Source organism: Leishmania infantum, chromosome 34 (assembly GCF_000002875.2).
Source record: "Leishmania infantum JPCM5 genome chromosome 34".
In the NCBI taxonomy this organism is placed as follows: domain Eukaryota; phylum Euglenozoa; class Kinetoplastea; order Trypanosomatida; family Trypanosomatidae; genus Leishmania; species Leishmania infantum.
The window spans coordinates 458630-482723 of NC_009418.2; the positions used below are offsets into that span (position 1 = coordinate 458630).

The 24094-nt window shown below is 59.6% G+C and overlaps 5 protein-coding genes and 5 non-coding genes across 10 annotated transcripts; 7 read left to right on the forward strand and 3 right to left on the reverse strand.

The window, feature by feature from the left end:
* Window positions 1-692: 692 nt before the first annotated feature.
* Window positions 693-1448, forward strand: LINJ_34_1100 (conserved hypothetical protein; the record flags this gene model as incomplete). Its single annotated transcript, XM_001468441.1, has 1 exon — window positions 693-1448. One exon carries the CDS (start codon window positions 693-695, stop codon window positions 1446-1448), a length of 756 nt encoding a protein of 251 aa, XP_001468478.1.
* Window positions 1449-2864: 1416 nt separating this feature from the next.
* Window positions 2865-3593, forward strand: LINJ_34_1110 (putative uracil phosphoribosyltransferase; the record flags this gene model as incomplete). The annotated part of the gene is made up of 1 exon (XM_001468440.1): window positions 2865-3593. One exon carries the CDS (start codon window positions 2865-2867, stop codon window positions 3591-3593), a length of 729 nt encoding a protein of 242 aa, XP_001468477.1.
* Window positions 3594-5902: 2309 nt separating this feature from the next.
* LINJ_34_1120 (conserved hypothetical protein) lies at window positions 5903-8005 on the forward strand (the record flags this gene model as incomplete). Its single annotated transcript, XM_001468439.1, has 1 exon — window positions 5903-8005. One exon carries the CDS (start codon window positions 5903-5905, stop codon window positions 8003-8005), a length of 2103 nt encoding a protein of 700 aa, XP_001468476.1.
* A 4172-nt stretch (window positions 8006-12177) lies between these two features.
* Window positions 12178-14049, forward strand: LINJ_34_1130 (mitochondrial ATP-dependent zinc metallopeptidase; the record flags this gene model as incomplete). Its single annotated transcript, XM_001468438.1, has 1 exon — window positions 12178-14049. The coding sequence occupies one exon, from the start codon at window positions 12178-12180 to the stop codon at window positions 14047-14049; it is 1872 nt and encodes a 623-aa protein (XP_001468475.1).
* A 361-nt stretch (window positions 14050-14410) lies between these two features.
* Window positions 14411-14484, reverse strand: LINJ_34_tRNA1. Its single transcript has one exon. It is a non-coding gene; the product is annotated as a tRNA-Val (tRNA).
* Window positions 14485-14708: 224 nt separating this feature from the next.
* Window positions 14709-14782, forward strand: LINJ_34_tRNA2. Its single transcript has one exon. It is a non-coding gene; the product is annotated as a tRNA-Ile (tRNA).
* Window positions 14783-14838: 56 nt separating this feature from the next.
* On the forward strand, window positions 14839-14911 carry LINJ_34_tRNA3. The gene has a single exon. It is a non-coding gene; the product is annotated as a tRNA-Met (tRNA).
* A 33-nt stretch (window positions 14912-14944) lies between these two features.
* Window positions 14945-15024, reverse strand: LINJ_34_tRNA4. The gene has a single exon. It is a non-coding gene; the product is annotated as a tRNA-Leu (tRNA).
* Window positions 15025-15098: 74 nt separating this feature from the next.
* Window positions 15099-15179, forward strand: LINJ_34_tRNA5. The gene has a single exon. It is a non-coding gene; the product is annotated as a tRNA-Ser (tRNA).
* Window positions 15180-16132: 953 nt separating this feature from the next.
* Window positions 16133-19210, reverse strand: LINJ_34_1140 (conserved hypothetical protein; the record flags this gene model as incomplete). Its single annotated transcript, XM_001468437.1, has 1 exon — window positions 16133-19210. The coding sequence occupies one exon, from the start codon at window positions 19208-19210 to the stop codon at window positions 16133-16135; it is 3078 nt and encodes a 1025-aa protein (XP_001468474.1).
* Between the last annotated feature and the right edge of the window lie 4884 nt (window positions 19211-24094).

Sequence of the window (24094 nt, forward strand, 5' to 3'; positions counted from 1 at the left end):
GCGTGACTGTGCGTGTGCGTGTGTGTGTGTGTGTGTGATTGCCACAAAGCATTTCGCCTCCTTCCATTTTTGTGTGGCCTCAAAAAGAGAGTAGAGCACATCGGACTTCTTTTTTTAGTCTGTTGTTCTTGTGTGATCTGGAGGACGTTCGAGCACAGCCACACACGCGTCTGCCCGATCTCTCGTCCTACCTGCTGAGTGCGAGTGAGGCTCCATTTCTCTTCCTCTTCTTCCCCTCTTTTTGTGTTTGTAGTCTTCTCTCATTCTCTTTCCCACCTTCTTCAGGAGTGATGGACCCGTTATGCTCACCATCCGCCGTTAGCACTAACGGAACGCCTCGGACCTCGGTGGTGAACACCTCCTCAACGACGTCCGTCGTCGCTTCACCAGCACGCCCGAAGTTAAGCCGCAGCGTGAAGTTTGATCCCACTATCGGCGGCGATGTCGGCGGTCTGCTGCACAGCAGTGATCTGAGCCTTGACACGTCGTTTGTTCGCGGCGCAGGTGATGATGCTGATGCTCGCGAGCACTATGGCGGGCGCGGTAGAGGTGATGAGGCAGTGAATGGCTCTCCGTTGTATTCGTGCGATGTTTTGCACGATCACGAGGAGCTGCTACCCTTTCAACTCACCCGCGAAGACGTGGCTGCCGCCTTCGAGTTTCTCGACGTGAACGGCAGCGGCCTGCTCACCATGGGAAACCTCAAGCACCGTCTCTCCGCCTTCTACCCACACCTGACAAGCAAAGAGTACAAATTTCTCGTTGAAGACCCCAGCGGCTCCACAGGCGGCGGCGGTGCTGCATCCAGTGCGGCGAGGTCCGGCGCAGCAGCGCGGCACGGTGGTGCTGCTGACGGTTGCGGTAGCAGCACCCGCGGGCCCACAACCTCGTCACTTGCCCTGGCCGCCTCATCGGCGCGTCCCTCGAACTTATCCGTCGACGAAGGCGGCGATACGGCTCATATCGATGGCGCTTTGCCAGGCGAAGGGGTTGCCAGCGGTGCGGGAGGGTCGCACACAGCCGGCGCGCGCGCCGGCCTCGACGTCGATCAGCTGTGGGACCTCATCAACTCATTTCAGCAGCTCCAGCGGACCTTTGGCGCCGCTCAAGCCGGCCAGGCAGAAGGGCAAAATGCACAAAACACGCGCTCAGCATTCAACGCTAGCTTCGACGCGTACCTCGTCAGCGCGCACGGAAACCAAGGCATCCGGAGCGCAGACATCGGCTTCGACGCCGTCGGCGAAGCCTTCCGCATCTACGACCCTCACAACACGCACTACGTGGAGGAGGAAGTCCTCTCCTGCATCATGGCGCGCGTCGGGTTCGGCGAGCTGACCGAAGAGGAGCTTGCAGTTCTGGTGAGCACGGCCGACTTCGACGGCGACGGCCGCATCAGCCTCGAGGACTTCCGCCGCTTGGTCAGCATGAAAGGTCGCTTCAAAAAGTGAAGGTATGGCTCTACGGGGTAGTGTTGGTGGTGGTGCAGAACACAGGCGATGCACAGGTGCCAAGCAGTGAGGGGGGGGGAGGTTGGAAGTCATTCGCCCGCGCAACGTAACGCCTGAGCCCCTCAATAGGCACTTCCCCTCCCTCGGCCCTGCTCTATTCTCTGCTCTCTTCTGCAGCCTCCGGGGCGGATATCGATGTTCTTTTTTTTTCGCAGGCGAAGGTGCATGTTGTGTGGATGTGTTTGCCTCTCTCCTCACTGTCGCCATCTCCCCTTCCTTTCCCATTTCTCGTCCGGCACGTCTTTGGCGGAGCTCTGAGAGCTAGGGGGAGTGAAAGAGGCTCGAGGAGGGCATCGATAAGCGCCTCCTTTTTCTCTTTTCTTTCGTTTTTCGATGTACAGGGAGCGTCTAGCCTATTGGAGCTTTCATTGTCGTGCCAGCCTCGGCTTGCTGTCTTTCGTCCGGTGCCCCCACCTGTCTTGCTCTTATACCGTCGCCATTCTTTCCACTTGTATCAAGAAGCAAAAATGCATAAAAAAGCCGAAAGTGAGCTCGAGACGAGGACCTTTGATGAGGGCCGTGAGGGATGCACAAGTGTGTGCGCTTGTGCGAGGCCGATGTATTCGAGCATCGACAGCTGCCCTCCTGCTTCCTCTATTTTGAAAGGCGAACTCGAGCTATAATGGACGTACTAGCCCTCCCGCACGTGTGCGTGCAACGGCAGACACCATCCTCGCTCCATTCACGCACCCTGGCTCTCCGCGCCTTTGTGTGCCCTTTCCTTTCTGCCCCTCTTTCCTCATGTGTCCCGCGTGGCCGCCTCCCTTTCCGTTTCCGTTTGCTACGCGCCAGGTCTCACTCTCATTTTCTCTCTCGCTCTCGCTCCCCCTCGTTGGGCTTCTTTGGCCCTCCCCGTATGTATGCTGCCGCTGCCGGTGGATCGCTGTCGCCCTCTCTTCGCCTCCTGCTCTTTGCGCCCTCTCCCCTTCCCCCCTCCACTATACTCCTTCGCTTCCCTTCATTTTCTTGTCTTTTTTTTTTTGTGTACTCCTACCACGCGCGCTGATGAATAGTTGCGAAGCGAACGAAAAACAACAACAGCGAATTCCACCCCTCGTGCTGTTTCGTCGCTCCCTCGCTCCCTCCCTCTTCTCTGCATGAGACGCTGACGTGCAGGGCCTGCAACGTTCGCGCCATCAGCCTTGCACAGAGAGGCATACACTCACATGGATACGATAGGGTTTGTAAACGGGCAACCGAAGCAAACAACAACATAAGTAGTCGGTCTCGAGAGAGAGAGAGAGCGCACATACGCACACGCACACGAGCATATACGCAGAGAACCTGGCTTCAGCTTCTCTGCTTTCTCATTTTCTGTTCTCTCTTCGTGAACATTTTCGAGGTCGAAAACACAAGATGTCTCAGCAGGAAGGCACTTCGCCAACGGATCGCGAGAGCACCATGCAGATTCTGAACATGTTCCCCGGACACCTCCACTTGCTGCCGCAGACGCCGCAGCTTCACTTCCTCTTCACTGTCATCCGCGACGTGGAAACTCAGCGCACGGACTTCATCTTTTACTCAGAGCGCATCATACGCCTCATCCTTGAGGCGGCGCTGTGCTTGATCCCTGTGAAGCCGTTTAATGTCATCACACCAGTAGGTGCTGTGTACAGGGGCGTTCGGCCGGACGACCGCGGCATCATCGGCGTTTCCATCATGCGAGCTGGCGAGTCGATGGAGCGCGTGCTGCGTGAGATGTGCCCCGGTGTCCGCATCGGCAAGATCCTCGTCCAACGCGACGAGACGAGCACCGACAAGACTCCCGATGCACGCTTCACCTATAGCAAGTTGCCCACAGACGTAGCCTCGCGCCGCGTGCTGCTGCTGGACCCGATGTGCGCGACCGGCGGCAGCGTCATCAAGGCGACGGAGATCCTGATCAACGAGTACGGCGTGCTCGAGGAAAACATCATCTTCTTGAATCTCATCTCCGCCCCCGCAGGAATCAGGAAATATCTCGCTCGGTTCCCCAAAATCCAGATTGTGACCGCCGCCATCGACGACGACTTGGACGAGAACAGGTACATCCTGCCCGGCCTCGGTGACTTTGGCGACCGCTATTTCGGCACGATATCGGAGTGAACGCAAACAAACCGTTGCGCTCACAAGGGAAAAATAGAAGAAAACGTGGATGCCCAATGAGGACGGCAGGATGTGGGGAAAGGCGAGGCATACACGGAGGAGGGGGAGGTGTCGCGTCACAGCGGTGGTGCCGCTCGTCGCCCCTCCCCCTTTTTTCATTCTCTTCAGTCGTTTCTTCGCTCTCCTTCGCTCGTGCAGCGGTCGGAGCTCTCCCCCCATTTCCGCTGCGCATGACTTGCTATATACAAGCAGAGCATATACAATGTCGACAGGTGTGTTGCCGTTTTCTCATTTTCCCTCGACCATCGTGTACGACAGCTCCCCTCTTCCCCGAATCCTGGTGTCTGTTGTGATAGCAGCCGCGGCTACAAGGCCGGCATCTCCACTAACAGCATCATCTCTAATGTCGACGGAAAAGAAAACGAGAAACAGGAATAAGGTAATTCACGCATACCCGCACAGAGAGAGAGAGAGAAGAGCGGACGAGGGTTTCGCCATGGCTTTGTTTCACATTCACCATGTTTTTTTTTTCACTTCTTCGCCCCTAATAATAGAGCTGCGTGCTCCATCGCAATCTTTGCATTCCCATGTGCATGCACCCTGCTTAGAACCTGCCGTTACTGTGGTGACGATGTCGACGTGCATATATGTGCATGTAAGCGTGTCTACATGTGCGACTGAGCGTGTCTGTGTTCGCAGTGTGCGTGCTTGGTCTTCGAATTTGATCCGCCAAAGGACGGAGCGGGATTGATGTAGGCTGGGAAAAGGTGTATCAGGAGCCGTGTGACGGCGTGAGCTGGCGTATTCTAGTGTCTTCGAGAGAGTCTCTCTCTGTCTGCACAACTCTGTGCTCCTGTGTGCCACTCCTTTGGCCACACTGCCCCAAACTCTTTTCCTCCCCCATCACGCGTCTTCCTCCTGTCATTCTCCTTGTCATCGGGACTTACGAGGCCGTCGGAACTGCATGCGCATGCGAGCAGAGCATAGTACGCACGCACGTGCCCACAAGCACTCGTACTAAAATCTACTGATAAACGTGGTCTTTCAGCGTCAGTACAGCAGCTCTTAAAGCGAAACAGAATGAGTGTTCGCGCGGTCCGTTTCACGCTACACTGATCACTCTTTTCTCCTGGGAGCGCGCAGCTATGTAGGCCATACTGCACCTCTTTGTTCTGTTCAAGATTATGAGGCACTCGAAGAAGAGCAGGAGGGGAGGGGGATGTGGGAACGAGAAAGCGAGGTTGCTGCAAACAAAGCAGCCCGCAATGACTGACTCCGAGACACACCGTTCACATCACCCTGCGGAGTGAGGAGCCAGCGGAAACGCCCTGCGAAGCGGTAGCATCTAACCCTGAGGTGATTCAGTCCTCTGCGCGTTCTACTCTGAATGGCACCACCAGCCCCTTCTTCCGCTTTTCTCTATGCTCTATGAGGCTCCTTCATTTTTTTTTTGCTTCAATCTCCAACGTCTCTGTTCTCTTGGTGTTTCTTATCATGTGGCATCTCACTGCTCCCCCCTCGCACCTCCATCCACCACGCGGGTGTCTGCCAGAGGTCCACACAGAAAACAACAACGAAGGAACTCGACACGCACGCGTACGCACGCTGTGATACACACAAAGGTAACCGAAAAATAAGCGAAGCTGAACTCATTGATCAGCAGCACGGGAAAAGGCGGCTCTCCACCAGTTTGCGACGCCCCTCCCCTCCCTCCCCCCAAAAAATCGCGTTTGCTTTGCTTTGTATTTCCCACAACACTGCGTCCCCATTCCGCCGCGTGTGGTCTGCCTGTCTCCGTTGGTGTGCATCTGTGTGCCGCATCTCCCTCCCCCTCCTTCCCTCTTTTTAACCCTCCTCTCTGCTACGGGTCGCTGTTTTTCTTTCTCCGTGGTGGGCTGGGGCCTTGGCGCACTCTGTAGATCCAGAGCCCGTGTGTATTTGTGTACGTTCTTCTTGTGCGTGCACAGGCGGACAGACCTCAGGTGCCTTCGTGCTCTCTCTCTCCCTTTCCTTGTTTCGTGCCTTTTCGCCCTTTCTGTACTTCTTCCCTTGCTTGTGCGCTGCCTTCGTACCCCCGGCTCCCTTTCCCCTTCCCTCTTTACTCGTACCAGCTTCCCTCTCCTTTTGTCTTCTGACTTTCGTCAGCCTTCTACCTCCAGTGCGCCACTCCCTCTCCCTCATAAACGGAGACCCAACAACTGAGCAACGCACACGCAGACAAGAAAGATATAGACGAAAAGCAGAGCCACCGCTGTGATCACAGCTCTTCTTCCTTCTTAACTTGGAACACGTTGCATCGACGCGTCTACATGTCGTCCTCGAGCGCACACAGCACTGCGCCGGCCAGTGGCACGGACGGCGCCGAGTCGAAAAAGCCGATGACGGATCAGAATTCGGGTGACCTGTACCCTTTTCTGCAGGAGTTGCAGGAGGATTTCCCAGTCAACGGCGGCGAGCTCCCCATAGGGGAACTTCTCATGCTGCTGAGTGCCAAAAAGCCCGATGTGTTTGCACGCCTTGACGGATTCTTCGAGACAGCCAGACGAGTCTCTGGCCTTGACGAGACAATGGCGCTCAAGTGGAAGGAGAAGGGTAACGCCGAGTATAAGAGGCGGCTGCATCAGCAGGCAGCTCTCTCTTACACAAACGGGCTCCTGTGCGCCGAGGCGCCAGAGACGCTGGCGGTGCTGCTCAATAACCGTAGCACAGTTTTCTTCGACGAGCATCGCTACGCCGACGCCTGCGTCGACGCGGACCGCGCGGTGCAATACCAGCCGACTTACTGGAAGGCGTTGCAGCGCCGTGGCCGCTCCCTCGTGGAGCTTGGCTTCACAGAGCTGGGCCAGAAGGATATCGAGGCCTCGAAGCAGGAGTCGAGCGATGCCGCCAACTCGCCAGCAGATATGGCTAAGGTGTTTGGCGAGGCTACGAGCGGTATTTCGGCAGCGTGCCTGCCTCCGCGCGCGCATGTGAACGGAGAGGTGCGGATAGAGCGATCTGCGAAGGGGCGCGGTCTTGTAGCGGCCAGTCGGCTGACGGAGGGGCCGGTGCTAGAAGAAGCCCCGTACGCCATTGTGGCTCGCACCGAGGCACTGCTGTCCGTATGCTCGTACTGCCTGCAGCACAGCGCCTGTCTCTACCACGGTGACGAGTACCGGCAGCACCACCTCAAGTCACGCGGCTTCTTCTGCAGCCCGGCATGTGCGAAGGCCGCGTGGGAGCACTACGGCCAACACGAGAGTCATCACCCTTTCTTTCTCTGCTGCCCCAATGATGCGCTGCTGGCGTACCGCATGATTCTCGGCATGCGCGCATACCCGGACCTCGCGGAACTCTCCGCTTCCCCCGAGCTCGACCCTGTGACGGAGAACGACTTTGGCGCTAATCACATTCGCACCCTGGAAGGCAGCTTCAGCCGCGAGCTACAGTCGAACGCGGCCGTCGGCGGCTGCGAGTCGATCGTCGCCACGATCGGCTTCTATGTGGGTGCGCTGACAGAGCCTGAGGCAGAGCAGCTACGCAAGGCGCAACGACAGATTCTACTCAACGCGGTGGATGTGACGTGCATGATGCGAACCACCGCTGCGCCTTCAGAAGCCAACAGCTCGACGCTTCTGCAGACAAACACGGTGGTGGCGCGCCTTGGCAAGGCGGTATACGCAATCGGCGCACTCTTCAACCACGCCTGCGACCCGAACTGCTACGTATCGTTTGAGGGCAACCCGCAGGGCTCGTGTGCCCGGCTCATCGTTCGTGCCATTCGCCCTGTCATGGAGGGCGAGGAACTGACGGTGTCGTACGGCGGCATATCATGCTTCTCTTTCCACAGCATGCGCCATCGATTGCAGACCCTGCGCGACCGCTACGGTTTTTTCTGCGGCTGTCGGTCATGCCGCAACCAGGTCGATGAGCCGGTGCCGACGGCGGAGAAGGATAAGTACATCCAGGCGTCCGACTACTATCAGAAAGGGCGCCGCCTAGTGCGAGAGCGCAACTACGCCACGGCTGTCACAGTGCTACTGCAAAGCTATGAGATTGTCATGCGGTACATTTGCCCGCCGCCACACCCACCACAGTGGATGCTCATCAAGACGCACGACGCCCTCGCCCAGGCCTACTTCCACCTGGAGCAGCGAGACAAGTGCGTGGAACACTTGCAGGAGGCCCTGCGACTGAACATAGAAATTCACAAGAATGACAACAGGGTGGAACTCATCAACGAGCACACCCGTCTCGCTTTCCTCGCCGTTAGTCCTGCAGAAAAGAAGGTGCATGCGGACAAGGCGGTGGAGCTGCTGCGCCGCTTCTACGCACCGTCGAGCATGTTGGACCTTCAGATAGCGTACGTGGGGTCCAGCCTCAAGGCGGAACCGGACACACCCGAGGCTGTAGCGACTGCGACGAAGACGTGACGATGAAGCACCACGGCTTCTTTTCGCCCGCTGCACCTGACCTCTCGTCGAGATGCAGGCGGAAAGGTGTGGGCAAAGCGGTCGCGGGGCAAAAAAAAACGAAAGAAAAAAAGGCGAACCGCGATGAGAGGGATACATCGGCAAAGGAGAGGGAAGGCTTGGCTCGGAATGTGCCACTGTGACGGCGGGAGAAGGGGAGGCGGGAGGCGCGAACTTCCCTTTCCTCATGGCACGAAACAGCTACCAGCTCTCGTCGTCTGCGCAATTCAAAGTCAAAGGCGAGAGGGAAGATGAGCCTCGATGAAACGCGACGGTCCGCTGCTTGCGTGTGTGTGCACCCACCCCTGTTCGATCCTAATTATTTCCTTTTCTGATGCGTTTCTTTCCGAACGCTGTCGCGCTTGTGAGCGCGGTGTTGCGTTACCTGTGGTCGCGTTCTACACTCATCCACCCCCATTCTTCTCTACATGTGTCGTGTTGCTCTTTGACACGTGGAAGCACTCTGCGAGGAGCCGTAAAGGGGGAGGGGAGTAAACTGGAAGCTAAGGCAGCACGAGCATGAGCACCGTCGTGCTGCGCTCCCCACTTGCCCCATTCCACCCCGTGGAAAACTCTCTTTACATTTTCCGTATAAGTCGAGGATGCAAGTACAGGTACGTCTGCGCCGAGAATTAGGCGTGTGCATCCCCATAACAACAAAAAAAAAACAAGCAAGCAGACGAGAGAGTAAAACAGAGCGCGCACCGTATTCCTCCTCTGGAGGCATGGGGGCGGCTTTCTCATGCCTCCATATTCTTCATCTTGTCAACGTACCCCCTCCCTCGCACTCTACCTGCGCTGAGCCTCTCATGAAATCATGCACCTTCCGTGAAGCTCCCTCTCTGTGCGCGAGCAGTATCCTCCCTATTCTCTTGCTTCTCGTTGTACCGTCTTCTTTCTCTCTCGTCTGATTGTGACTAGCCCTTCTCGACCCTCAAAGATGTGACCTTCGTAGTGCCTCTGAAGGTGCTGCGCGTGTTGCTTTCCTGCTCACCTTTTTTTTTCCGCTTTACATATGCGGGCGCGTGTGTGTGAACGCGGCGCTGCCCATAGGCGCGGCAAACGACTCCATGCAGACCAATGGAAGCGCGTTCTCACCGGCAGAGGCGACAACTCTGCACCTCCCTCCCCCTGCCGCACATTGTAAACAAATACCAGCACATATCCGCCTACCCTGGGGTCCACAGGCTTACGCAGAAGATGCGCACTTCTTGGCCTCAGCTGTGCTTTCCACGTCCAGCATGGGGGTAAGCATTTGGCTGCTGCTGCTGTGGAGAAGCACCGTTTCCTATCCTCCGTGTTTCTTCATTTTGAGCTGCAGCTCTCTCTAGTAAAGGACAACGCCATTTGGGTGGTTGTCGTGCGCGCTTCAGCAGGGCTGCTTCACGGATGCTGTTGATGGTCCGTGCTTGCTAGTGGGGCATCGCGTGACGTTACGGGGTCAGGGGCCTTATTGGTACGTGCGACGGCTCCATGACCCGCGCCGCCCATCTGCAGTATACCGTTAGAAGCCACTGCAGGCCATTGCAAAAGTGTCTGCTAGCCCGTGCTTCTGCGTGCTTGTTTTGAGCTAGCGGCGCTGAATCCGGATGGGGCGATGGTGGGCCCATTCACTTGTAGAGTTCCCTAAGGAGACGCCGTCTCGCGCGGTGCAGTGCTTGCTGTGCGTCGCAGCGTTCGTGGGCCTTGTCGTGGTTGTGGTGCTGAAATGGACCGCTCGCGCATGCAGGTGAGCGCTTTCTCCTGTGCGCAGTGCGTGCAGCAAAGTCTGGAGAGCTGTGGCCACTCGTGCCATCCGAATGGCATCGCCGCTTGTAGTGCCTTACAAGAGATCAGCGCACGCGAGCGCGATAAGCGTAGCACCGACTCTGTGCCAGCGTGCGCTCAAAGGATTCTTTCTGTTCGTGTGTGTAGATGTTGGCAGTGTGACTGCTCCCGACTGAACACTTCCCCTCCCCCCACCCAACGCGTGTCCCTTCTGGGCCACACAACAGGAGCCAAGCACCACTCCACCCCTCTGGCCGGCCCCACAGGCCCCCACCTCGCGTGGTGCAAGGCAGCCGTAGACACACGCGCTGCAGCAATGCGCCGACTCAGTCATCGGAGCACCGCCTCGGCCTCAAGCTCTACCGACCCCCCGTGCTGCAGGTCGCCTCACAGCCGCTCCTACTGTGCCAGTCGTTACTTGGCGAGTCTCTCTCCGGGTGGCTCAGGCCCCCCACCCACCACCACCACCAGTCGGCAGTGCGAGGGTCGGGGTGGAGTATGCTCGAGTCACGCTGGCACTCCGCCCATCATATGGATTGGCGCAGGCGTGCTCACCGTCGCAGGTCGCTTCGGCGCAACGCCATCCAGGCCTGGTCCCCCGACATCAGTAGCGACGAATCGCTCTGACCTCCCCACGTCGTGGGTTCTGGACCCTGCCACCACCAGAGGTGGCCCCGCATTAGCAGGCGCAGGGGGGGGGGTGAGGGGCTGCTTGGCTTCCCTAAGCACACAGAGAGTGGGGGAGGGGTGCTGAGTCTTGTGACACCACCACACACTGAGAGGTGTGCCTCCCCCTCCCCTGTCATCATCATCAGGGGCGAGGAGGGGCGGCCAAAAGAAAAACGACTCGGCACATCGCAATAAGGACGGTGAGTGTACTGGCATCCCTTCTCGCGCCTGTTTGCGGCTCGCGCTCATACCGGCCTCTACGTGTCTCTGTGTTTCCGTACTTGGCCATCGCATGGCAGTGGCTTGCACAACAAACAGGGACACCGACATACAGGGACGCGTGCACACACTTGGCTACATGTATCGGAGGGACGTGTCATCGGTGCAGCTATTCGCTGCCATATTCGCATATGCCAAAGAAAAGAGAAACAGAATCTATGAACATTGTTGATCCCCTAGCGTCGTTTACGGGGTCAGACATGCGACGTTACTGTTGAGAGAGTGACACACGCTCACCATCCTTTCTCAACTGCCTCACCCCACTTACTGTACAACTCGCGCTCGGCGTCGGGCCCCGTCGCTCCTCCGACTCCCAGTTAGCGTGTGCACATCTATGTGTTCGTGCTTTGGCATTCAGACGCACATATCCACCGCATCTCCATAGCGAGGTAGCTGCAGTATCGTCACCCAAGCCCGTCGCACGTGCCGTTCTGCAGATCATGCCAACTCGTGTCACTCCTCCTCTTCCCTTTCTCTTTGCTTTCCTATTCCTATCCTTGTTTGCGGGCTGCTTCTGCTGGCTTCGGGTTCTCCCTTCGTTGCTACACTGACACCCTCGTCGTACAATTTCAGTCGGAGGAGGAGAGCGTCTCAGCTGAGCGGCGTAGTCATTTTCGCGTTGGTGCTCTCTGGTACCTTTTGCTTTCCGTGTCTGTTTTGGTGTTGCTACTGTTCTCAGTCGGAACCCCTTGCATGTATTTCTTCTTTCCTCCTCCTCCTCTCCGCTCTTGCCATCTCTGTCACTCACACAGACCCAGGGCACGAACTGTTTGTGATTCGCTGTGTTTTCGCTGCTGCCCCAGAGGCGAGCGAGGTAGCGCTGTCACTGAGCGGCAGAAAACAAAGGTAAGACACAACAGCACCCCGTCGTCGTCATCGCACGCACTCTGGGGGACGCACACACAGAGCCGGACGTGGTAGAGATGCTCTACAGACGAGCGCTCGTGCTGTCGAGGCGGTCGCTGGCGGCGTACACTTTGCCTGCCTGCAGCGCCAGCGTGCGCTTCTGCGCCTCCTCCGCACTGCCGCCCTCGTCGTCATCATCTGACAAGCCGACGGCGGCGGCGAAGACACCTTCTGCGGGAACGCAGGCCGCGCCAGCAGCGAAGCAGGGCGAGGCGGACACCGCAGCTGCGGATACGGTGGCTGCCGCCGGCACCCCAAGCAGGCAAGGAGCCACTTCGCCATCATCTGAGGAGGGAGTCTTTGCGCCTGCGCCGGCTTCGGTGTCTCCATCGAGCACTGGTGCCGAGGCTAGCACAAAGGAGCCGTCGCAGCCGCACGAAAGAGGAGGGGCTTCACCGCCAGAGAAGCCGACGCCACCAGCACAGGGGGCGAATGTAAATGACGCCTTCGCCAAAGATCGCGTCGTGCCGCGCGGGTTCGAGGCGTTTTACGCGAAGAACATCGTGTCGAAGATGCTGCCGCAGCGCAGTCCGACTGATGCGGTGCAGCGCGCCTATACAATGTCGCCGCAGGAGCGCGTTCTGATTGCGCAGATCGCGGCACGGGCACGGCTGCAGCGGACGTGGCGCCACCTTGGCATCCTCTCGGTGTTGCTCTCCGCACTTATTGGATACCGGTGGTACACGGCGCAGGCGCGGCTTGACGCTGACGTGTCGAACTACAAGGCGGTTGTCGTGGACGTGCCCGGCCATACCGCCGTCTACGTGGACGACAACGGCAAGCTCATCGGCGTGCGCAACTTCATCGACTTTGCCACGTTCGAGAAGACCTGCGATCCGGAAAAGGATGTGCTGATCCAGTTTAGCACCTACTACCCATGGATCCCGATGCTGCTGCTATGTCTACTGCCGGTGCTGGCTGTTGTGAACGCCGGCTTCAACGGGTCGGCGCGCATGATCACAATGGCGGCGCAGGCGGAGAAGAGTCGGTTTACGTTCAAGCGAGAGATGTCGGTAAGTACGCGGCTGAAGGACGTTGCGGGGCTGACGGAGGCAAAGCACGAGGTGGTGGAGGTGATTGACTTCCTCAAGCACCCGGGGCGTTACCAGACGCTTGGTGCGAAGCTGCCGAAGGGCGTGCTGCTCGACGGCCCGCCTGGTGTCGGCAAGACGCTACTGGCCAAGGCGGTGGCTGGCGAGGCCATGGTGCCGTTTGTCAGCTGCTCGGGCAGCGAGTTTGAGGAGGTGTACGTCGGCGTCGGCGCGCAGCGCGTGCGTGAGCTGTTTCGCGAGGCGCATAACTGCAAGCCGTGTGTCGTGTTCATAGACGAGATCGACGCGTTTGGCCGCAAGCGCCGATCAGATGGCAACGGCAGCTCGCGGGGCACCTTGAACGCCTTCCTCGCGGCGCTTGACGGGTTCAAGGATGCGTCTGGCATCATGGTGCTGGCGGCCACGAACCGCGCCGACATCCTAGATAACGCGCTGACTCGCTCCGGCCGCTTCGATCGCAAGATCTCGCTTGAGAAGCCGTCCTACAAGGATCGTGTGGCGATCGCCCTGGTGCATCTGCAGCCGCTCCACCTTGACCCGTCGTCCTCGCTGCAGAACTACGCCGAGATGGTAGCGGCGCTGACACCTGGCTGCAGCGGGGCAGACATCTTCAACGTGTGCAACGAGGCAGCTATCCAGGCGGCGCGTGAGGACAAGGAGTATGTCGGGGCGCCGCACTTCCACTTGGCTGTCGAGCGGGTGCTCGTCGGTCTTGAAAAGAGCGCTGTCAAGTACACACCACACGAGAAAGAGCGACTGGCGTACCACGAGGCGGGGATTGTGGTGCTGAATTGGTTCCAGAGCGACACGGATCCAGTCATCAAGTCCACTATCCTGCCGCGCGGCCGCCACCGCACGGGTGTGACGCAGAAGCTGCCGCAGAACATCTACATATCGACGCAGGAGCGACTGCTGCAACGCATTGTGGGCCGGCTGGGCGGCTACGTGTCAGAGGAGCACTTCTTCAGCGATGTGTCGACGAGTGCGGCCGAGGATTTGCAGATGGCGACGAGCATGGCACGCGACATGGTGTGCGTGTATGGCATGGACCCGGTGCACATTGGGCACATGGGATTCGAGCTGGACCGCGACGACACGCTGCAGAAACCGTTTGGCCCCGAGAAAGAGAATGCGGTTGACATTGCCGTGGAGACGATTGTGCAGTCTTGCCTAAAGCGGGCGCGAGCTCTGATGCTGGAGCACCTGAATCACACCCGCATCATTGCTGGGCTGCTGCTGAAGCAGGAGACGCTGAATGCACATGAAATGTGGTTCGCACTGGGCGACCGCCCTGTCATGACGAAGGAGTTCCGGACCTACCTGGAGAGCTAAGGGCAATGGCACGCGCTACTGACTGAGAGTAAAAAAAAGAAGAGAGGTTCCTAAAAAACAGCCGCGCACGCGGTGCGGTGTCAGCGCGTGCAGCGGAGTTGTCTGTGCTGTCGGCGCGCGCTCGTTTGCGCGTGTTCGTGTATCCCTATTACCTCTGTTTTCACCTAATCATCCACCAAGACAACAACAAAAGGGCTTCATGGCAGAGAGCGCACAACCGTTCCTCATCATGTAGAAGCGGCATCGAAACGTGTTCGACACCATTCAAGCACGCGCACGTACCAGCAAGCGGGCAATCGGACCACTCCATGAAGACTCTTCAAACTTTTCCCTTTGCGTTTCATGCTGTTTTGGCGAAAAGTACGCAGTTCGGGACTCGAACCCGAGACCTTCGCCGTGTTAAAGCGACGTCATAACCACCTAGACCAACCGCGCTTGTGGGGCACCACGGAAATGAAGCGGCCACATGAAACAAACACGGCCCCTCAAGGGGAGAGGGAGCCGTTTTTTGCAGCCAAAGTAGGGCTGAGCGTCTCACGGCCGAGCGCCCGAATCCGCAGTATCCGCCCACCGCCTCCGGGCGGAAACATTTTCCGTACAGCTATGGAACCCAGATCTCTCTCTCCTCAGACCACCCGTACATCCGGATCCATGTTGCAGCTCTCATAGCTCAGTCGGTTAGAGCGTGGGTCTAATAAGCCCAAGGTCACAGGTTCGACCCCTGTTGGGAGCACTTTTACGCACACAACTCTGTCTCTGACACAGAGCTGTCGAGCCCAACGCTGGTGGGCGAGCGTAGCGCAGTCGGCAGCGCGTGGGTCTCATAATCCCAAGGTCGTGAGTTCGATCCTCACCGGTCGCAACCTTTTTCCCCGCCCCACCCCCGAAAAAGGGGTGACGGAGGTGGGGTTCGAACCCACGCCTCGAAAGACCAGAGCCTAAATCTGGCGCCTTAGACCACTCGGCCACTCCGCCTTCGTCCAAAAGAGCGCACCTCGTAGCACCAGTGAAAGCTATTCACTATAATGCATTGGACCTAAGCACGTGTAGTCAACATACCCAAGTGGTTACGGGGTTTGACTTGAAATCAAATGCGATCTCGCGCGCAGGTTCGAACCCTGCTGTTGACGTGTTTTTCGCCCCACCCTCAGCAGAGAAAGGTAGAAAATCAACTTGCCGCTACCCGTCTCCCACGCGCAAGGAGGGCAAGCTGCGGGCCCTACGGCGGTGGGGAATGACATGCTGCGACGTCTTTGAGGACAAATGCTAGTGCTTCTGGCTGGTCACGCGCGCCTCTCATTTTAGTTTGCCTGTGGCCATTCCGGATGGGAGCACAAGAACGAAGCTGACAAGCTTGCCGAATGTGCAGCGCCAGAAGCGCTGAAACCGATTGCATGAATGACGGATTTGGTCACATTGCTCTCAGGCGGCGGGCCGACATCCCCCTGTTACTCGCACGGCAGACGCCTACCGCTTGGATCAAGGTGTGCTCATCCGAGTCCGTCTAGCGCCGATCGCGCAGCACCCGTGGACAAAAGGGACGAGCAGGGGGGGACGAGCAGGGGGGGACGAGCACGCAAGACACATGTCCCCGATTCAGCGGCCGGACGGTTCGTCCTAGACGACCCGGATGTAGCTGCAGTGTAACAGAAGTGGGTGAGCTGTGGTGGTGTCTGTGTACATATCTGTCGACTTGTTCGTGGTGGAACGGAGACGTGGAACGAAGAAAGATAAATTATGTACTGCCATGCCCCGACCGCCGACATCAGTGGCGGCAAATAGCTCTGACCTCCCCACGTCGTGGGTTCTGGACCCTGCCACCACCAGAGGTGGCCCCGCATTAGCAGGCGCAGGGGGGGNGGTGAGGGGCTGCTTGGCTTCCCTAAGCCACAGAGAGTGGGGGAGGGGTGCTGAGTCTTGTGACACCACCACACACTGAGAGGTGTGCCTCCCCCTCCCCCGGTCGCCAGGATTCTGAAGCTCGCGCGCAACTCGAAAGAAAATGATGGTCGGAGCGCGTGACGCTCGTTCACACGAAGACGCACTCTCAGGAGGAGGTTAATACTAATACAAAACTCAGGGGCTATACCACATCTTTTATGGAGGGGAAGCGAGAGCGTACAGAGCTGCAGGAGCGCCAGAGGGATCCGATCATGAACTCCATTGCATGGCACAGCTCGCGTGTGGCGGCCAGGCACTCTACGTGGTGCAGCTCCCCGCCGTGCTCCCCCACCGCTGGCACAATGTCGTTCGACGACACGACAGTCATAATGTTCTCGTTGATCGACCGCAGCGGTAGGTTAAACTTTTTGCGCGCCAGAGCGATGCCGGGAGCGCTGAACGCCACCGCCTTCACCCGCATCTGCGCCGCCACAATAGCCGCCACCGCCCCGCCGAGGGAGTGCCCGGTGAGCAAGAGGTGCCGCGGGTGCGTAGGCCGCGAGCCCACGTAGGCAATGTGGTTATACAGGTCGGCGAAGAAGTCTCTCCGGAAGTTATTTTGCTGACACCTCCGCAGACTGTGGTTCCCGCTCCTTGTCAGCTCCGCCCATGTCTCGTACACATCGCCGTACGAGTCCGCCGGCAGCGAGGCGGTGCGCAGCAGGTCGACAATGAGGTCCTTCGGAACCACCACCGTTCCTGGAATCATGGTTGTCATGAGCTGGTACAGCACCACCTCGAAGAAGACGTTCGTGTTGAAGAGAAAGTCGGTGAAGGAGAACATGTCGGTGCCGCGCACCGCGATGACGGAGGTGTCGCGCTTTTCGCTGTACACCTCGTAAAAGTCGCTCCACCCTGTCGGCTGGTGATTTGAGTCGCCAGGCACGCACGACGCGCCGTGACGCGGCTGAATGACCCAGTCGGAGCCCATGTGCACGTTCAGGAAGCGCAGCATTGTGTTGAACTCCTCCACGTTGAAGAGGTACGGTGCCAAAGCGAGGAGGGCGAGCTCCCACACAGACGTCTCACCGTACTGCCGCGTACACAGCTGCGGGTAGAAGTCCTCGTTCTCGGCCGATGTGATGTTGTGCCACATGAACGCGCTCGACGCCGCCACCGGCACGCCGGAGAGATACCCCTCCAGCGCCACGTTAGACGTGTTCACTTCCGCCGCCCGTCGCGACGCGTTTTGCGAGAGCAGGTGCAGGCGCACCACAATGTGATCAAAGGTGAGGTAGCTGTTGTCTGCTGCCGCTGCCACCCGCACCGGGAGCGGACGCAGCTGCGGGAACGCCGCCTGCACAAGGAGCCCCGACATGAGCAGCGCGTAGAGCAGCAGCAGCGTCACCGAGATGAAGCGCAGCACCACCCGCATTGTGCGGAACTTCGAGCCGCTAAAGTACCCTGGGCTCTGCAGCGACAGAAGACGCGGCAGGGTGTACGCATAGAAGTGGTACTCAAACAGGTAGCGCCGCAGTGCCCCCGGCGGAATCACGACCTGCCGCTTGAGGCGCACCTCGGCCCCGCCAGCGTACAAAATCTTCATGCGGCGAATGTCAATCAGCATGTCGAGACTCATCACGTCGGGGTAGTAGTACTGCTTTTCGTGTACGTCCTCGAGAACGCTCGCTAGCGCCGGCGGGAGCGGCACGCCAGAGTCGGCATACTTCCACAGCACCGACCCATTCACTGTCACGTCGAACTCCCGCGCCAGGTCGATGGCGCGCGCAGCCAGCAGCATGTTCACCCACACCAACATCAAGCAGAGCAGGGGGTGTTGGCGGAAATAGAGAAACGCACTGATCAGCAGCAGCTGGTAAGGAGTCGCTATCATGAGAATGGGCAGCAGCGCATCAGGATGCCGCAGCAGCCACGCGTAGGAGCGCAGAATGCACGTCACGGCGGCCGAGATAGACAGGGCCATACATCCGAACAGGTGCGGCGCGTTGAGGCAGGTCAAGATCATCACGCCCGATGTGAGTCCAAACACTGGGCCACACACCACAGCAAAGCCGATGGTGAAGAAAATAACCATAAAGAAGCCGATGTAGCGCATGGTGTGAATGTGATGACGCCACCAGTCGTCCTCGACGTACGTGACGAATGCCTGCGAGGCTGAGGAATCAATGAGGTTGCACACGTTCTCCGCCGTGGCGGACACCGACGCCTGCGTTGCGGCGAGGGGTTTAGCGTCAGAGAGAGAGTGGAGCAGCGACACGTCACCACTTCCTCCAACCGCGGTCGCCTCACCGCCACCGCCACAGCGCGCCAGCCGTGGGGACGCCACAGAAATGCTGCTGCTTGAGGACGAAAAAGTGTTCTCTACCGGCTGCGGAAACGGTGGTGGGCACGCCCCTGGCCGCACCTCGACGTTGTTGCGGAGCTGCGTCTGCACCTGGCACCGTCGCCGGTCAATGAGTCGAAAGACGCCACTGCAGTTAAGCGTCGTATTCTCCAGCGGCGCCTCCCGCAGCACCGTCGTCAGCACAAAGCAGATTTGTATCACAAGTACTGTCCACACCGCCGCAGTGACCCAGGGCTCTCGGCCAGACCACTCCACAAAGGCGTTTGTGTGGCACAGAAGCACCAGCACGACGGCCAGATTTGCAGAGACAACTCCACAGATGACCAAGCGCGACTTTTTCTTCACGGTGAAACGTAGACGAGCACGGAGGAGAGGATAGTCCATGTCGCGCTGCGTCGTGTAGGCGTCTACCATAGCCTCCGCCACACAATTCATGACCTTGTGCCCCACAGTGGCGACGGCGACCGCCAGCGTGGCAAACGGCGTCATGCGGGATGCGATAGAGCCGAGTCCGTACACGAGTGTCGACACGCGCGAGGTGCTAAACGGGCGCCGCTCCATCTCCTGCGTCACCGGGATCACGAGCACCCAGACGATCCGCTCGATTGCCGCATGCGTCAGCGCGACGACCATTGCCAGGAAAGGTATGTAATACACGCTGAACAGGAACCGCACGACGGTGTCAAGATAGAAGGAGAACTCGTCAGGAAAGTACAGTGATCGCACGGTAATGTGGATTAATTTGCCGATGGCCGTCACACGACGGCGCACATACACGCACTGAGCTGTGGCGAACACGCGACTATGCTGCGCCACCACTCGCAGTACCTGCATTAATTTTGTCCTGTCTGATGAATTTGCCGCATTCGACGAGGGGGGCGCGCTGCCAGATGCCCTACTCTGACCATACTTCATCTCCGTGTGCAGCACCTATCAGCATCCCTTCGTTTTCTGAAAGGAGAGAAGAATGGGAAAGAGGCACGCACCAGCAGATAAGACAGACGGGGTGAGAGGGCGACGCGCAGAGACCGGCAGGGTCAGTAGAGGGGCAGCCCACAAAACAAAACTGCAGCGGCAATGACACCCCACCCGCCCACCCACACAGACTGACACTTAATGTGTGCACGCGAGATTCGTGTGTGGTGTGTGTGAGAAAGTTGGTACGGTGCGGCACGTGCAGCTTGCATGTGCTCAGAGTAAAAAGCGTGTGCCTCCTGCACTCTTTTTCTCACGCAGCCGCGTTTCGAACGATACTCAGAGAGAGAGAGGCACCACTCTCGCTTGGTTCTTCTCTAAAGAGATGCGAAACCGTGCGCCACAACGTGACTCGGACCCACCCTCCCCCCTGCTCTCTTTATCTCAGCCTTTTCTTGTGGACAAAAAATGGTAGGAGGGCCACTCGAGCGGGGAGCCAAGTCGTGGCATGCACGCGTCCAAGAGCAAGAAGAAAAGCAGAAAGAAAAGGGCGAGAGAGAGAGGCAAGGGGCCGTCCGCAGAGCCTCGAGAAACAACAACGAGGCAAGAGGCTGAACAGCAGATCGCCGCAGCTGCCTAGAGCAGACAAACACTAATGGAAGAGCGCGTCGGTGTCGATCTGCGCGTATGCAAGCGTGTGTCTGTATGAACACTTCCGTTCCTTTGCCTGCGTGAGAGAGGCATCGAAGAAGAGAAAAAGATGGGAGAGAGGAGAGAGTTACACCCGAGGCCATTAAGTTAGCCGGCATATTCGTTTCCGTCGATCCGACTTTTGGGGGCGATCGGGCCACCTACACCGACGCCACATCGGCGGAAATTGAGCGCGTCTTTTCATGCAATAGCATAGGCGCGCGCATGAGCCTATGCTTGCGTACAAGCGAGAGCACGAAGTCACCTGCCCTTCCAGCTTCCTGTCGCACCTCCCCGTGCCGCCAGTTCTGCTCCTTCGCGCCTGGTATGCGGGATCGCGGCTCAGTCTGTCCGCGGGGCTCTCGTTGGATTCAATGTAACAGGGTGTACATCACGTATGACAGGGGAGGCACGCATTCATGAAGCTCTGCGTTGACTGCATGACTTCGTGAGCAGCCCTTGTGGAAAGCAGCGATGACAGACGTGCTACCCACATGAAGGTGCGCCGATAGATCAGGCGGCCCTGCAGTTCCACACAAAGAGCGCGAAGGCACCGCTCGGTGCGCTGCCGCACCTACACGCTCGGCGGGGCTGTGGCCCCCTCGCGTGCCCGTGAAGCCGGCTTGCTCTGCCGCCCGCTTCATGCACGCGGCTCCCCGTCTGCCCAATGTCGCGTCGGTGCAGAGGCCGTACACCGCACCGGTTATCGTTGGCGGCCTGCTGCGCCGTCGCATGCTCGCTGCAGCCCACCTGTGTCGCTTGCCCAACGCACCCTGGGCGCTCCAAGGACAGTGCGGCCAGCGATCGTCCACCAAGCAATAAAACGCGATGCATTGCAGGACAGCCGCCCCGCCCCTGCGAGAAACCATCACACTCCTTGAGCAGGAACCATCACGACTCCGGCCCTGAGCCGCAGACATCGCAAGAACGCTCGGGCCATTCCATTGCCACGTGCCCAGCTGACGCCGCGCGCCGCTCCCCGATAGGTTTTCCTCCATTACACACATCGCCCGTCTCGCTGTCGTGAACCACCCTTGCGAACGCATGCCTGAGGAGGAGGGGAGGTGGGGCGACCTCAGCTTCGTCACGGTTGACAGTGACCTTCAACCGGCATGCCGCCTGAATCACCGGCCCCGCTGCCTGCTTTACGGCACGACAGGTGCCTGCAATCTGCATACGGCCTGCCCACACATCGACTCGCACATGCCTAGCACGTCGCGCGGCGTTGCAGGGGGCCACCAGTCAATCGTGTTGCCATCGCTTGCATCGCTTCAGGGCGTAACGCTTTCCGGTCCGCCACTCCACCAACGTTGCACAGCACGCAGAGCCACGGCGAGCAGTCCAGATAGACACCAGCCATGTATCCCTCCGCGGCCACAGCATGAGCCGTCTCCTCATCAGACCCTCTTCCTCACCCATCGCGGAGAGGACGCAGCCGGCCACGCAGCTGCGGCAGCTGCAGCGCTCAATCATGTCGGCCGCCTTGAGCGCTGCGCCACCTTCCTCCGACACGATCGCCGGGCTCTGTGGGGCCGGCACGCCGGTCGGGTCGCGCACGCAGCAGTTCCCGCAGCGGCATGAAGTGGCGCCGGTAGTGGCTCGCCCGCTGCACGAGGCCGCCGAGTAGCGAAAGCAGCGGGAGGTGTCTGCCGAGCAGGTCTCTTACATCCAGCAGCGCACCCCTTCGCCAGCATCCGTCAGCAGCGTCCAGGTCGCAATGCCCATCACCCTGGCGACGGCGCCCTTCACGTACACGCCGGACCGCCCCACGGCACGGCCCCTCTTGCCGGCCCTGAGCATCCCCACCCTGCCCGCCGGGCGCGTGCGGCGCACACAACCCACCAGGCATCCCGGGCCGTCCCCCGCCGCTCTTCCGTAGACGACGGCGGGTGGACCGTCCCGCAGGCACAGTCACCGCGCTGCCCGGGGCGCGACAACGCAAAATGTGCGCCGCCGCCACCAGCGCTTCACGCGGGCGAGCAACAGTAATGCCAAGTCACCTCAGGCGATGCCGAAGCAGCAGCACCACCCGTGCCGCCTACAGCGCGCAGACAGCTGCCGGAGATGCCTCTCAGCGCCGCGGCTCGCCAGTAGCAGAATGAATGCATTTGTGTGCGCATGCGTGCTCTTGGCTCCCGTGTGCCGGTGCCCGCGTTCACGCCCGGGCTGCTCCCCTCCATCACCGTGTGTCTCCGAGAGGCACCCGTGAGGCGGGCGCGAAGGTGCAGCAGAGAGAAGAGAGGGGCAGATCAAGAGGCATCCATGCAGACAGGGCCTGCGCGGCCACAAGGCGCACGCGCGCACAGGTACACATATTCACGCACACGTGCACATGCATGCATGGGGAGATGCATGGACATGCACCGACACGCGTGAACGCACACGCGCGCGCGCAGAGCGCAGCCCTACCGTTTCGCAGCACCGCAGAGCTCGGCGCTCCCCCTGCTCCTCCCCTCTCGGAGAAGATGGGGCGGCAACGGCGGCGGTGACGCTGTTGGGGTGAGTCAGTCGAGGAACGGAGACAATAATGACAGAAAGCAAAAAGCAAGTAACGCGGAAGCGCGAGGAGAGAGGGACGCACGCGCACGCGCTCCGCCCGCTCGGGCGAGCACAGGGGGCGGTGGTCGGCGGGGAAAACAAAGTGCGTGGCGTTTTGATGGATTGACGGTGCAGCGCTCTAGATACAGATAGACATATGTGTATAGTGTATATGTATACTCGTCGCCATGCCGCTGCACTTATTAGTTTCTGCTACGCGTGTTTGCCAGGGAAAACTAAGCGCTGCATTACCAGCGTCTCACTCCACCACGACCGAGTCCACAGGTGCACGCATACAGCCGCGGCCCACCCACCCCTGTCGCACGGCGGCCACATCCGCGCCGTCCACGACGAGCCGTTCAGCCGTCGAGTCGGGCCATGTCGCTAGCGGGCCGCCACCTCGTCCTTCCTCCTCCATTCCTCGCACGCGTGCAGCGCGACCGGCGCCACACGGACGCGGGTGCAGGGTCCTGCTCGAGGGCGGAAGCGGCGACGCCAGCCGTGCAGGCCGCAGGGGCTGGTACAGGCGCGGACCACATGAGCACAGAGAGGAGGTGGGCCAGCCGCAGGCCAGGGCCCTGTGACACCTTGTCCTCCGCCTGCACGCCATGCCCCTCCCTCGGTCGCCTCAAGCCGCCGCATGCCGTAATATGGTGTGAATAATCTCCACACGCGACTCTGGCCGACTCGAAAGTGTAGTTAGACAGCCACAGCAACGAAACAAACGAAGCGAAGCGCGCAAGAGAGGCGAGGGGCCCGAGGGCCGCAGGGGGCGCATACGCAGACACACTCGAGTCCAACGCAAGCGGGGCGAACAGAGAAGCAACACTGCCTCGCCTCCGCTCCGCCTCCGTACCCACTCGCTCCGCTGCGTATTCCCCTGCGGCCTCCGCGCCATCGCTCCCTTGCCAGAGTGCGTGTGCGTGCCTCTCCTCCGCTGCTCCTGCACACTGCCCATGTATCCCCAGCGCTGCGGTGCCGCGGCTGCTCTCCACCTCGTCGTCCCCTCGATCAGCCGCCCTCGCACACACACGCGCGCAGGGAGGGGGCGGGGAAGACGAAGTGCAGGGCAGCGGCACGGAGACACAACGGGAAAATGGCAGGGCGGCACGCACACGCACACGTCCATGCGGCTCTTCTCTGCATAGGGAGAGAGACGAAAACGAGAGAAATCGAAAGAAACATGCGAATGTCAAATCAAGCGATAGCACGAACAGAGAAACGAAAAAAACGGCAGCATATGCGCGTGCGTGTGTGTCGAGGGGTGTGGAGGGGGGCGGGGGCGGGTGATCGATGCGGCGTGGCGTGGCGCCTCCCGTCCTCCGTGCGAGGGCGTCCGTTTCTCCACACCGCCACGTTTGTCCTCCGTGTCCACCTCGGTCACCTGCCCCTCCTTCGCTCCCCCTCCACGCCGCCGTTTTCAGGCCTGCAGCGCACGTGTCACCGTCCCGCGTCGTCCTTCGCTCCTTCACATCGCCAACGGAGCGCCGGGCGAGCGTCAAACGGGCGAACTCGACACGGCAGCGAGGGCGAGGAGCTCAGGGGGGGAACGGGGCGTGGGTTGGCCTGCCGGCCCCAGCGTTGCTTGCCCACCACCCACGCAAGGTTCCTTGGCCGCGAAGAAAGCGAAAAGCCCCCCAAGCAAACGCGGTGGGA